Genomic DNA, 12511 nt, shown 5'->3' on the forward strand with positions numbered 1-12511 from the left:
TTCAACCTGGAATTATCTGTTTCAGCTTAACAAACAGTCACAATGTAACAGAATATCAACAGTTGTCAAGGTACTCATAATGCAGGACAGGTAAGATGCAGCACAGAAAAGATGGACTAACTTTGAAAGTTTTATCCAATCTTTACCGGGCAAAATAGGACTTTCACTTGAAAAACCATTCTAACAAGTGAATCCAAAAAGTGACAAAATCACATTTCTAGTAGAAATCCAGCACACAATTAAGACTGGTTAAGCAACTGGTATGTACAACTCAACTTTAAACATTCTCCTGAAGTATGATTTTTATCTTTCACAAACCAGACTAGCACCTGGATTATAAACAAAAATCTAATCCATGAAGAAATGATCTAATAAAAGTTTGATTAAATGGGGTTTGGACAGGGAAGGTGCTTAATGGGTTGCGCTCCACAACTTTTAGCAACATCAAACACACATGCCAATCATTCTACATTAAAAGTGCATTACCACAGTTTTTGACTGGCTTCTCCCTCAGAGATATGTTCTGGTTGAAGTCATTCATACAGTAAAAATCCTGAGTTTTTGGAAACTTGGTCTCTTGAAATATCTTGATCCACATAATGTCACAGTTACACTTGAATGGATTGCCATCCAAAATCCTACAAAGATTAAAAAAAAGACAGGAAATATGGTTTTCTTTTCCAAAACTAATTAATAATATACAAAACAGTAAGTACAAATGCATTTTTTTAAAAAAGTTGCTCCAAATTAAAGTTTAATATGAGACCAGGCAGGACTGTCACCTAATTAAGAAGTAGTTAAGGCTGGACTGAATGTTACCTGTCTTTGATCTGCTCCATGATGGACAGCAATAACATAGCTCTTTCCCACTCCCACCTGGCATGATTACTCCAACTTTAACATACCTAAATGCAAGGATGTGAAATTGGACCTATGTGCACTGTGCATAAGCCCATTAATTTCAATCTATTAATCAATACAATCTGTATATGAATAAGACAATATTCATACAAGTCTTGTAGCATGTATGTGAGAGAGGAAAGGAATACTTCTTCTAACATGGCACCTGATACTGTCAATATCATACATACATATTTATTTATTTATTTATTTATTTATACATACATACATACATACATACATGTATCTTTAAAAAAAATGGCAATTTTCTAAAACTCCCAATTAATTAGGGACACATTTTTTAATCAAATGTTTTCTAACATATTAATCCAACTGATGAATAGACTAAATGTTTCAGCCCAAAGACCAGGTCTTGAACTGGAGGAAAGAGATGTGATTCCACTGACTTCAGTAGTGTTCTACCATTAGTTTGAGCTGTGCTAAGCACAGAATCAACCTATTGAACAATTCCATATATTTCGACAAAAATATTATGGACCGGGAATATGAACCGTATCTGATTTCCAGTATTATTTCTGGAGAAAGTAAATTTTAAAATGCTTTTAATATTCTGGGGTAAAGTTAGCTCTCCTTATGGTGAAGCACCAAAGAAATGTATTCAAAGTAAGTGATGCAATTATTCTAAAAAGAAATAATCTGTAGATCTCTAGGCAATGACGCAAAAAGTGTTTAACTAATATCAAAGAGTAATAACAAACAAAAGCTGAACTGCATACTCCAAGCATGTAAGCGCATATTGAGGAATTCAAATGAAAGCTTTGCAGAACTATTATAATTAAAACACACATGAAAGCCACACATCAGTGCTAAGTGCAAAGATGCTGGAGACAAACATAACACAGAACATCCAGATGTCTGGCTCAGGAACGGAACATTATCTCAACTTTGCTCATAAAAGCATACCTATGTTTCACGAGGATAATTTTTTATGTGCCGCTTGATCCGCCAAAGACATTTCATTAGAAGAAGAAACAAACCAGCACTAATTATAATAATCTACAGGAGTTATATTTGATTTGACCACGATCTTCAAAATCCTTTTCGCCAATGCAATCTCAGCAGAATGTTCATAACAGTTCAGATGTTTCCAAAGCTCTTGATTTGGACTGGACCCAAGCCAAAGTAGATAATTCCGATCAAAACAGACTGTTCTACAGATTTGACAAATTCTCGCTAACAGACTGAAAAAGTTAAGACCCCACTCCTACAAACCTTGTGGTTTGGGTCAGCACTGGATTTCTTCCAGCGGTGCGTGGGAGACAGTACAGAGGGAGAGGATGGGATTTGCAATAAAAAGAGACAACTGTACCAAACAGACTCACATCCCACCTTAATTCTCCTTTAACATGGGGCAGTGGAGAAGGCTGGGAGCTGCTCTGGTCTTCCCAGTGTCCCCTCTCTCACAAAATGGAATGCTGAATTTCTGGCATCTGAGGGATAAACTGAGTACAATTTACATACATGGTTTGTTTTTACTTTTGTTATGTGAATAGCAGTCAGAAGCGAAGCCCAAAGAGCCTCGGGACTGGAGAGGGGGAGGGAGAGGAAGTTTCAATCTCTTTCCCTCTGTCTCTCTGCCTGCCATGGTCCTAACAAAAAATGTCTCTCTGGAGCTTTAGATTTCATTTAAATTTTCCATTGGCATAAATTGAGGCTTCCCTTGAAATGTAAACAGTGCCTTCGGAACATAAACATATCAATTGGTCACCAACTAACCACTAGACAAGAAGTTGCAGCCAATTCTGATTCCTTGGCATGTGTATCTCTACCGGCTAGCTAAACTGTTGGTGGCAAATCTGGGTTTACAGCTACAGAGAGTACATGTTAATTAACCATGCATATGGATGGTAGCCTTTAGCTAGCAAATTGAGTCCTCCATTAAAGGAGGGCACGTGTTGCAATGAGACATGCAACCCGACCCAGTGTTGTGGGGGTAATTGAAAAGCAAGGCTACAACCCCTGATAGGTCGGTCCCGTGTTGCTGGGGTGAAATCTGGCCAATGGGGCGTCGTAAAATGCAGCAACGTGGGACCTATTTAAGCCCATGAGAGGCTTCCTCTTTGGGGCCTAACGCATCGGAACACCCACCCATCACTCCCTGTATTTAGGGCTTGAGTTGACCTTGCTATGCCGTCGTGTGTTGTCTAACATTGGGACAGGGGCACGGTAGGAATTTTCCCCACTTGGCTGATTGGCTGGTGCCATTTGGGTTTCGCCTGCTGCGTAGCAAATAGTCACAACTTTTAAGTTGCAGATAGGCTCTGGTTCAGATGATAGGCGTGGCACGTGATGTGGCCATGCCTATGGAAATGCAGGATATTCCGGTACAGGAATCCAAGGACTCAATGGTTTGTCGGTCCCGAAAGGGGTCCGGCCAGTGGCTGATTCCAGGGGACATCAGAACGGCTGATTGGCGAACCTTCCAGCAGCTGTCCCTGGTGTTCATCCTTGTCTGTCCCATGAACGTGGCTCTGGGACAGGGCTGCCTGCATGGGTGCAGGGAGATAGTCGAACCAGAACCTATGCAACCACTCACTTGGTTGTAATCAATAAAGTTGTGGCCTAAATTCTGCCAAAAACCAAACCAAGTATTTGAGTCTTGTGTGAAATTATTTGGGAAAGGTTAAAGGTCTGAGCACGGAAATACAAAAGGAAAAAAGTATCCATGAGTCAGCCTTTCAACAGCATAACTGCAACAGTTATCTGCACTCAGGCAACTCAGTAGGTGCCAAATTCCCATAACCTCAAGATAGCATTCACACTTTCCTGTCATGACACTGCAACACTGCCAAACTAAAGCTTTGCCCAGGTCTAATCCAGGAGTATTGGAGGAGACACCGAAAGAAGGACTTGGCAACTGCTTAATAATCATCATCACACTTCCATAATACAGTACTTAATTTATACCCAGCAGGAATCAGGTGGACACAGAGATGAAAGCATATGCATAGTAATTAGGGATTTGTCGCCCCTCCCTATTCCAAGTATACTTATTTTATGCTGATTCGTGGCTTCATGTTTATTTTAACTTTTATCTGAATTTCTTATAACTTTAAAGTCTTTAAATCCCCACTGTACATACTGGCCTAGCCTTTTAAACACTATACTTACGGGACTGCCTCTCCTGGCATGTCCCACGGAGGACCCTAAGGTCCACGAATAATAATAGCTTAAAGGTCCCAGGCCTTAAGGAAGCCAGCCTATCCTCCACCAGGGCCAGGGCTTTTTCAGTGACAGCTCCGACCTGGTGGAATGCTCTGTCCCACGAGACTAGGGCCTTGCAGGACTTGATCTCCTTCCGCAGGGCCTGTAAGACAGAGCTATTCTGCCTGGCCTTCAATTTGAATTAGCCTGATCCTCCCTTTTCCCTTTCCTCTTCTATAAAAAAACCTTTCTGGGACCCCACATTTAAATTCTTCCCTGGTCTCCTTGCTGGCCCTAATAGGACCAACTTGGCCAGTTAGCCCTGGTGATCATCCCCCCCCCCAAAAAAATGACCCCTGCATTTTTGAATTTTATTGAAATTGATGGGGCATTTTATGTTGTATTTTATGCTGCTTTTAAGTCACATTTTAATCAATGTTTTATATTTGCTGTTAGCCGTCCTGAGCCCGGTTTTTAAACCGGGAAGCGTGGGGTATAAATAAAAATTATTACTATTATTATTATTATTATTATTATTACATTTAGGTAAACACATGGAATTGCATGCAGGCGCATAAACAGGCCAGCAGAAGGGTGATGGAAGACTCCATCCTTCCTCTGTGCCCAACGAAGAAACCAAGCATGCTGCAAGAGGAGAGAAGCTACATCGTCCATGCAAAGAAATGTAAAGGCTACTGCAGGAGCCTTTACATTTCTTTACCCTCCTCTGCCAGCCACAACAGGCTAGTAAAAGAAAAATTGCAGGCTAGTAACCTTTGTTTAGGGATGCGGATGGCGCTGTGGGTTAAACCACAGAGCCTAGGGCTTGCTGATCAGAAGGTCAGCGGTTCGAATCCCCGCAACGGGGTCAGCTCCCGTTGCTCGGTCCCTGCTCCTGCCCACCTAGCAATTCGAAAGCATGTCAAAGTGCAAGTAGATAAATAGGTACCACTCCAGCGGGAAGGTAAACGGCGTTTTCGTGTGCTGCTCTGGTTCGCCAGAAGCGGCTTAGTCATGCTGGCCACATGACCCGGAAGCTGTATGCCGGCTCCCTCGGCCAGTAAGGCGAGATGAGCGCCGCAACCCCAGAGTCGGACACAAATGGACTTAATGGTCAGGGGTCCCTTTACCTTTTTAACCTTTGTTTACAAGGCTGTGCTTGTCAGATTATAAACTAGCTCCCCAGGGAGATTTAATGGGCCATTCAGAAACATTTCCTGTGTCTTCAATATAGCAGCACAACCCAGACTTACCCAACTCCTAAATCTGAATTATCAGCTCCCTACCCTTTGCTCAGTAAACATCAAATGTGGTACATTGTTCCTTATTTCCTTCTCTTTTAACAGTAATATTTCTTTCAGATTACTGCTACCCATTTATTGTTACATTTTATAATACGTTCTCTACCCTTGTTATACCAATAACTTCCCATCTCCCCTCAAATCTCTATTAGATTGACTTATTGTTATAGCATCCAAATACCTTATAATCAACAAATTCAATCTCTTAAAATGTACTTAAAGCTATGGCCTTTTAAAACCTCTCTCAACTCATGTCTACCATGACATCTAAAACAAAGTATTTGTTTGATTACAGAGAAGTCAAAGGACAGTCAGTGCAGGAGATTGGATTATTTTCCTCTGTAAGAGTAATTTCATATCTCACTTTCATTGCACAGAAGAATCAAGTTTTGTAACTGGATGCCCCACCTGGCACCTACAGATATATGAGGCAGATTCCACTATCAAGCCAACTTTTATAATCTCAATTATATGCTCAATTTAGCCATGAGCAAAGTGGGTGCTCCTCATGTCATCTTTTAATCACAAATTGAAAACTGAACTCACTTAAATCCTGGCCAGTGCTAACACAAGTTCTTTAAACCTTTGAGAGTCTATGTGCACCCAGATGAAAGATCAAAAGGAGCATTATAAAATGCCATCATTAGGCTGTTTATGTCAGCAACGTACATTAATATGAGCTGACAAAAAAGTATCACATTCAACTGAATAGTACAATCTTTACTATAGAGGTTGGATTAGCGGAAATACTCAATGGAGCAAAGGAGCTGCTCACACATTCAAAAGGCTTCTTCTTATCTCAGCTTGCTGAGATATAATCGACCAAACATGGCCACTCTATTTCCTAAAACAATAATCTTTCTCACCCAGCTGCTTTACAAAAATATGCAAACTAATGCTGCCTCTTGAACTATAATCACATTGCTCTCTAAAGCCATAGTATATTTTCCATACCTGCACATAGTATCAAATGTCCATACCTGCACATAGCATGGGACCTAACTAAGATTAGGATCTCCTTGGGAACTTCTAAAACCAGTAAATGATATGGCTTCCCTAAAAAGGAATATGTAACAAATATTTTAAAATATGTATTTACTGGTATTACAGCTAATGAGTTGAATTCATCAAAATTCTACTCACAGCAGACCCTCTGAAATGAATGAACCTAAGTTACATGTGTCCAATTAATTTCAATAGGTTTCCTCTGAGTAGAATTAACACTGGTTTCAACACAATGAGTCCAGGTAAGATAATGTGCCTTCAGACAAGTCTAAGAAGCAGCAGGAAATAAAATCAAACACAAATCCAGTTTTTAAATCCCCCAGATAGTCATAGTTTACTTCTTCTCTATCAAATGAATAAAACAACAAAATTTTCTTTTACTGTACAACTTCACCAGAAAGACAAGTGCAATAAAGATGTGAAGAAAGTCTCAAAAGAGCAGGACAAAGACAAAATAACAAAAGGTCCAATTCACACAGAAACGTTTTAGAGCAACAGGATGTGAATTACCATGACCATGGTATGTCACCTACTGACTGCTTCTTCATAAGCACAGCTCAAGTATCACTTGATTCACTTTTACAAGTTTTGTGATACTGTACTGCCCCAGTAACTCAAAAACTTTAATTAGGTGAAGCAATTAAGTCTGCTGCTTCACCAAGGGTTCAGTAATTCTCATCAGGTCAAAGGGTCATGTGATGCTAGGCTTACTCAAGGGCTTCCCATAGTGCACAGTTTACTCCCACTGCAATTCTCCAGTGTTTCAAAAGTAAATTGATCTGCAGTGTGGATTCTGTGGTTTGAGGGGGAGAGAGAAGAGCCCCTATTAAAGAGTTCTAGCCTAGGAGTCCTTTTCACAGTACAGTGATTGCATGGAAGCCTCTTTAAATCGTCTCCATGTGATGAAGTGAGTTGTTTGTCTGTATTGTGCTCATCACATGTATCTATCCCATATTGTTTACCACCACAGTCCCCAAACATTCCCAGTAACAGCTTGTGGAGTATGGAGACAAAACATGTGGAATTTGGAGACCAACCCATCTGATTCACTAGAACACACAAATGTATTTAGGCCTGTGCAAAGTAAAATTTACCTTTTCTTAATCCCATAAGGGACAGAGGTGGCGCTGTGGGTTAAACCACAGAGCCTAGGGCCTGCTGATCAGAAGGTCGGCGGTTCGAAACCCCGCAACGGGGTGAACTCCCGTTGTTCAGTCCCAGCTCCTGCCAACCTAGCAGTTTGAAAGCACGTCAAAGTGCAAGTAGATAAATAGGTACTGCTCCGGCATTTCCATGTGCTGCCCTGGTTCATCAGAAGCGGCTTACTCATGCTGACCACATGACCCGGAAGCTGTACACCGGCTCCCTCAGCCAGTAAAGTGAGATGAGCGCTGCAACCCCAGAGTTGTCTGTGACTGGACCTAACGGTCAGGGGTCCCTTTACCTTTAAACCCATAAGTATTTCCTTGATATATTCCATGTCCATTAAAAACTGGATAATGGTTATTTTTATTTATTATTACATTTATATCCCACCTTCCCTTCAAGGAGTTCAAGGCGGCACACAAACTTTCAACACTCTCCATTTTATCCTCACAAGAACCCTGTGAAGTAGGCTTGGGCTGGATGGTGATGATAACGGTAACTACTACAATAACCAACCCTCAACATTTAAGAATCAAAACAAAACAATTACTTACAGATCAGTCAAATTCAGATGGCGGAAAGACTTTCTGGACAAACTTGAAAACTTGTTTCCAGATAAGTTACTGTAAAGAAACAGAATGTCAGTATTAAAAGTAAGAAACAATCTGAAACAAAAATCTTGCAATATACTGTAAGTCCTGGTATAGCTACCAACTTTCAGGGTTTTTTTTTATTGGGTGATGGCCTATAAAACAGATATGGACCGTACTCTTACTTGAAGATGAGACACAACACAAAGGCAAACATTCACCACAATAAAATAAAATAAAAAATTCCTTCCAGTAGCACCTTAGAGACCAACTAAGTTTGTTCTTGGTATGAGCTTTCGTGTGCATGCACACTTCTTCAGATACTTCTTCAGATTCATCACAATGTGCACCTTTAAACAGGTCTATTCATGTAGAGGAAAAATGTGGATTAAGTTTTACTCCAAAGACATTCTCAGATGTTGACTACATGCTCAACTTATTCATAAGCAATATACATGTTTACCATGTATTCTTTGATCCTTCATTGAAAACTGTACTTACCTAAACCCTGAGCACATGCCATAAAAGAAGTTTCATAAGCTTTTTATATATCCTTTAGAAACTGCATGAAAGATCACAGGAAAAATGGCAAAATACAGCCATTAGGCCTTTCACGTCAATTAAGCATTCAGGGCGTCATACTATAATGAGCTTTAATGTCTTCTACTAGATTGAAGATCAGAGGCAATTTTGCTCTAGATTATGTTCACATGGTCATCTGTGCTGTGGGTGTGGGCACACCTTCACTGAAGAAGAGACAAAGGAGGAAAAATAGAATAAAATAGAATAAAATAAAATAAAATGTGCCCAGTGAGCAAGGGAAAGGCTTAGTAGATGCTGTAGTGGTCCCTGTCATCTACGTTCCCATTCAGACTACAAATCTCTGCAGACCTGGAACCTTTTTTTAAGGGCTGGGAACAAGTGTAGAAGCTGCCATGAATTGCCATTTTTGCCTCCCCACAACCTCCATTCCAGTTGAGTGCACATCTGGCTGAAGTAAGAGATATGAAGATACACTGCACAGCACCTGAAGCTGAAGCACTCCAAAGAGAGGGAGTAAGGAAGGCACAGTCATCAAAAATTAAAACAAAAAATAGTCGTAGTGGCACAGTCAACTCCTGATCATTAAAGTGCTATTAATATGCTGCTTAGGACACACGATGGGGGAATTAAATTCACCTAGGGCAGTGAAGAAAAAATCTTGGAATAGTCCCAAGGAGATATTGGTCTGGTTTACAATGCTGAACTATCTTTTTGTATTATTATTATTATTATTATTATTATTATTATTATTATTATCGTCTTCTTCTTCTTCTTCTTCTTCTTCTTCTTCTTCTTCTACTTCTTCTTCTTTTTCGGTGATCACTCGTAGCCGAGTAAGATTGTCTTCCATAAACACGGTTTTAACAATGAGTCCATAAGTGACTGTAGAGGCCAATTCTGGACCCACACGTCTTTCCACAGTGGGGACATTGGTTTCTGGGCGGGAGCTGATCATGGTGTGGATTTGCCAAGCGTGCCTTCCTCTTAGCACGTTTCTCTCTTGCGTTCTGAGTCTGAGTGTTTTCTAAGTCCATGACACCTTTGGTAAAGGCTGTTCTCCAACTGGAGCGCTTGCAGGCCAGTGTTTCCCAGTTGTCGGTGTTTATACTACATTTTTTTAGATTTGCCTTGAGACAGTCTTTAAAACTCTTTTGTTGACCACCAGCATTATGTTTTCCATTTTTAAGTTTGGAATAGAGTAGTTGCTTTGGAAGACGATAATCAGGCATCCGTACAACATGACTAGTCCAACGAAGTTGATGTTGAAGAATCATTGCTTCAACACTGGTGATCTTTGCTTCATCCAGTACACTGATATTAGTTCGCCTGTCTTCCCAAGTGATGTGCAAGATTTTTTGGAGACACCATTGGTGGAATCTTTTGAAAAGTTGGAGATGGCGTTTGTAAGTGGTCCATGTTTCACAGGCATACAGTAAGGTTGGTAGTATAATAGCTATGAGCCTCAAGACCATGTACTCTCACTTCCTCTCTCTGCCTTCTGCCTGAGTGAAGATCAGATGCTTTCGATTCTACTTGCAATTAACTGCATTGAACTAGGAGCTGCACCTATTTGTTGTATACAGGGTTCTCCTCTTTCTTAATTAATCCCCACAACAACCCCATGAGGTAGGTTAGGCTGAGAGGCAGTGCCTGGCCCAATAGCCTCATGGCTGAGTAGGGATTCGAACCCTGATCTCTCAGGTCCTAGTCCGACACTCTAACCCCCGGGAACAGCAAACTTTTTCAGCAGGTGTCCAGTGTCCCTCAGACAAAAAACCCAGAGATGCTTTTTAAATATAAGCACACATTCTACTCATGTAAAAACACCAGGCAGGCCCCACAAATAACAAATAACAGAGATGCATTTTAAATAAGAGCACACATTCTACTCATGTAAAAACGTGCTGATTCCCAGACCACCAGCGGGCCGCATTTAGAAGGTGATGGGCTGCATCCAGCCCCCGGGCCTTAGTTTGGGGTCCCCTGCTCTAACCACTACATCACACTAGTTTACAACTCTCATCATTCTTGACTACTGGCAACACTCACTGGGGCTGTATGGAGTTGGGGGGTCTATCAACAACTTGATGGTCACTGGTTCCTCACCCATAGTTGAGGGTGAATCAGGTGTTTGCCTACTTTATTACAATGTGCAGCTTTAATAAGTATATTAGGCAAGCCCTGATTCTTTCAGCAAGGGAGTCAATCAAGACTTCATTTTACACTGTTCCTACTTGTGCTGCTTTTCACCATTTTATGTAACTGAGAAATGTGCCAGGCTATAGCACATCAGTTACTACACAGTTGGAGTAACAACACAGAAAATCTTGATCTGTGTGTACACTAGGGATGGATGAATCTGTGTCATATTTCTGGGTCCATGACAATTTTGCATGAGTCCATTAAATCTCATTTCCACATCAATCTACTACCACTAATCATTCTAATCAACTTGAATGAAAAGTTGATTGCATTCTTTTTAAAAAGGACTTTAAAGCATCACCATCAACTTGAATGAAAAGTTGATTGCATTCTTTTTAAAAAGGACTTTAAAGCATAAGCATTTGGGGGCGATTTTTACAGTAGAACATGCATTTTTGTACACATTTGACATGTTTGTGAGCTAAAAAAATTATTGCAAAATTTAGAAAAGAGCAAAACAACCCAAAGTAACCAATTTAGTATGTTTACTCATATTTAGTAAACAAAGCTCAAAACTCTGAAACTTCCAAACTTGCCCAATATTTATTTGCAACAAGCATCCATTCATCATTACTAATGAACATACAAAACAGAAAATAAATCACTGGAAAATGTTCTCCCTCACAGCAGAGTTTGCAATTCGTGATCTGGAAAATGCGAATTTGGTTGGTTCACTTTAAAATACAGAATGAACTGAATCCCTCCAGTGTCCCTAGCATATACTTGCATGCACTGAGCATCAATGCCCCAAAGTTTTGAATAGCACATACAGCACAATACTTATTCAGGCACTTAAATGCACAGTGACTGTGTATACAGCATGGAAACAAGTACAGTATTAATGATTTTGACTGCTGAGTTTACAAACAGGTGACTTTGCTAAAACAGTGCTGTTCAATGGCTTGATTATTTGAAATCAGTAATAATGTAAACAAAGGAAAATGAACATTCCAGTAGATATTGCTTAAATGTAACTTACAGCATCATTGATTCAGTTCTGGCATTCTCACTGACTTTACATTTCAAAACAATAACATTTAACGTTTATTTCCCTTTGTTTACATTATTACTGATTTCAAATAATCAAGCTAAAGGAAAGCATTTTGGCTATACAAATTTCATCTGGGGAAGAGACAAAATGTATTCTTTAGCATCTGACGCTACTGCAGTTGCTTTAAGTGCTTGCTGCTATCATTAGTATTTTCACATGAAATACTGTTGGGAATCAGTTTATTTTTAAAAAGGGATTTTAAAAGGAGTTGAAAGGGTCCTCCTGTGACATAATTAAAGCCAAAATAGTTTTCTTAGTTGGAAAGTTCATGCAGTTATATCAATCTTCATTAAAATGTCTGCCAAAAAACAAAAACAAAAATGGTTTCCAAATCCTAGATGTGCACCAATTGTTATAAGACAAGAAACAGCAAAATGCATAAATGTATGCTGTCACTCTGATGATTTAAACTTCAGTAGAAAAAGCAAACATTACTCCCTATGAAATCACTTGGATTTTTGCCACCAATGTTAATGAGACTCAAGGATATGCAGTGGGGGGGGGGTGTTTTGGTTTTTTTAAGCTTAATATGAAAATGAATAATGACTCTGTCTGAATGCCACGCAAAACCAGTCTTGCCCAACCTGGGTTCCTCAGCCATTGTTGGT

At 40.0% G+C, this 12511-nt stretch overlaps 1 protein-coding gene across 8 annotated transcripts in view; it reads right to left on the reverse strand.

Annotated features, from left to right (window-relative positions):
* The window catches only part of NTRK2 (neurotrophic receptor tyrosine kinase 2), a 178497-nt gene that overhangs the window by 138965 nt on the left and 27021 nt on the right, over positions 1 to 12511 (reverse strand). For all 8 annotated transcript variants that reach the window (XM_033163600.1, XM_033163598.1, XM_033163599.1 and 5 more), the window contains exons 4-5: positions 8072 to 8140; positions 487 to 638 (exon numbers count right to left, since the gene is read on the reverse strand). In XM_033163600.1, the coding sequence (XP_033019491.1) occupies positions 487 to 598 (112 nt within the window). In that variant the 5' untranslated portion in view covers positions 599 to 638; positions 8072 to 8140. The remainder of the gene's footprint in view (positions 1 to 486; positions 639 to 8071; positions 8141 to 12511) is intronic.

Source organism: Lacerta agilis, chromosome 11 (assembly GCF_009819535.1).
Source record: "Lacerta agilis isolate rLacAgi1 chromosome 11, rLacAgi1.pri, whole genome shotgun sequence".
NCBI lineage: Eukaryota > Metazoa > Chordata > Lepidosauria > Squamata > Lacertidae > Lacerta > Lacerta agilis.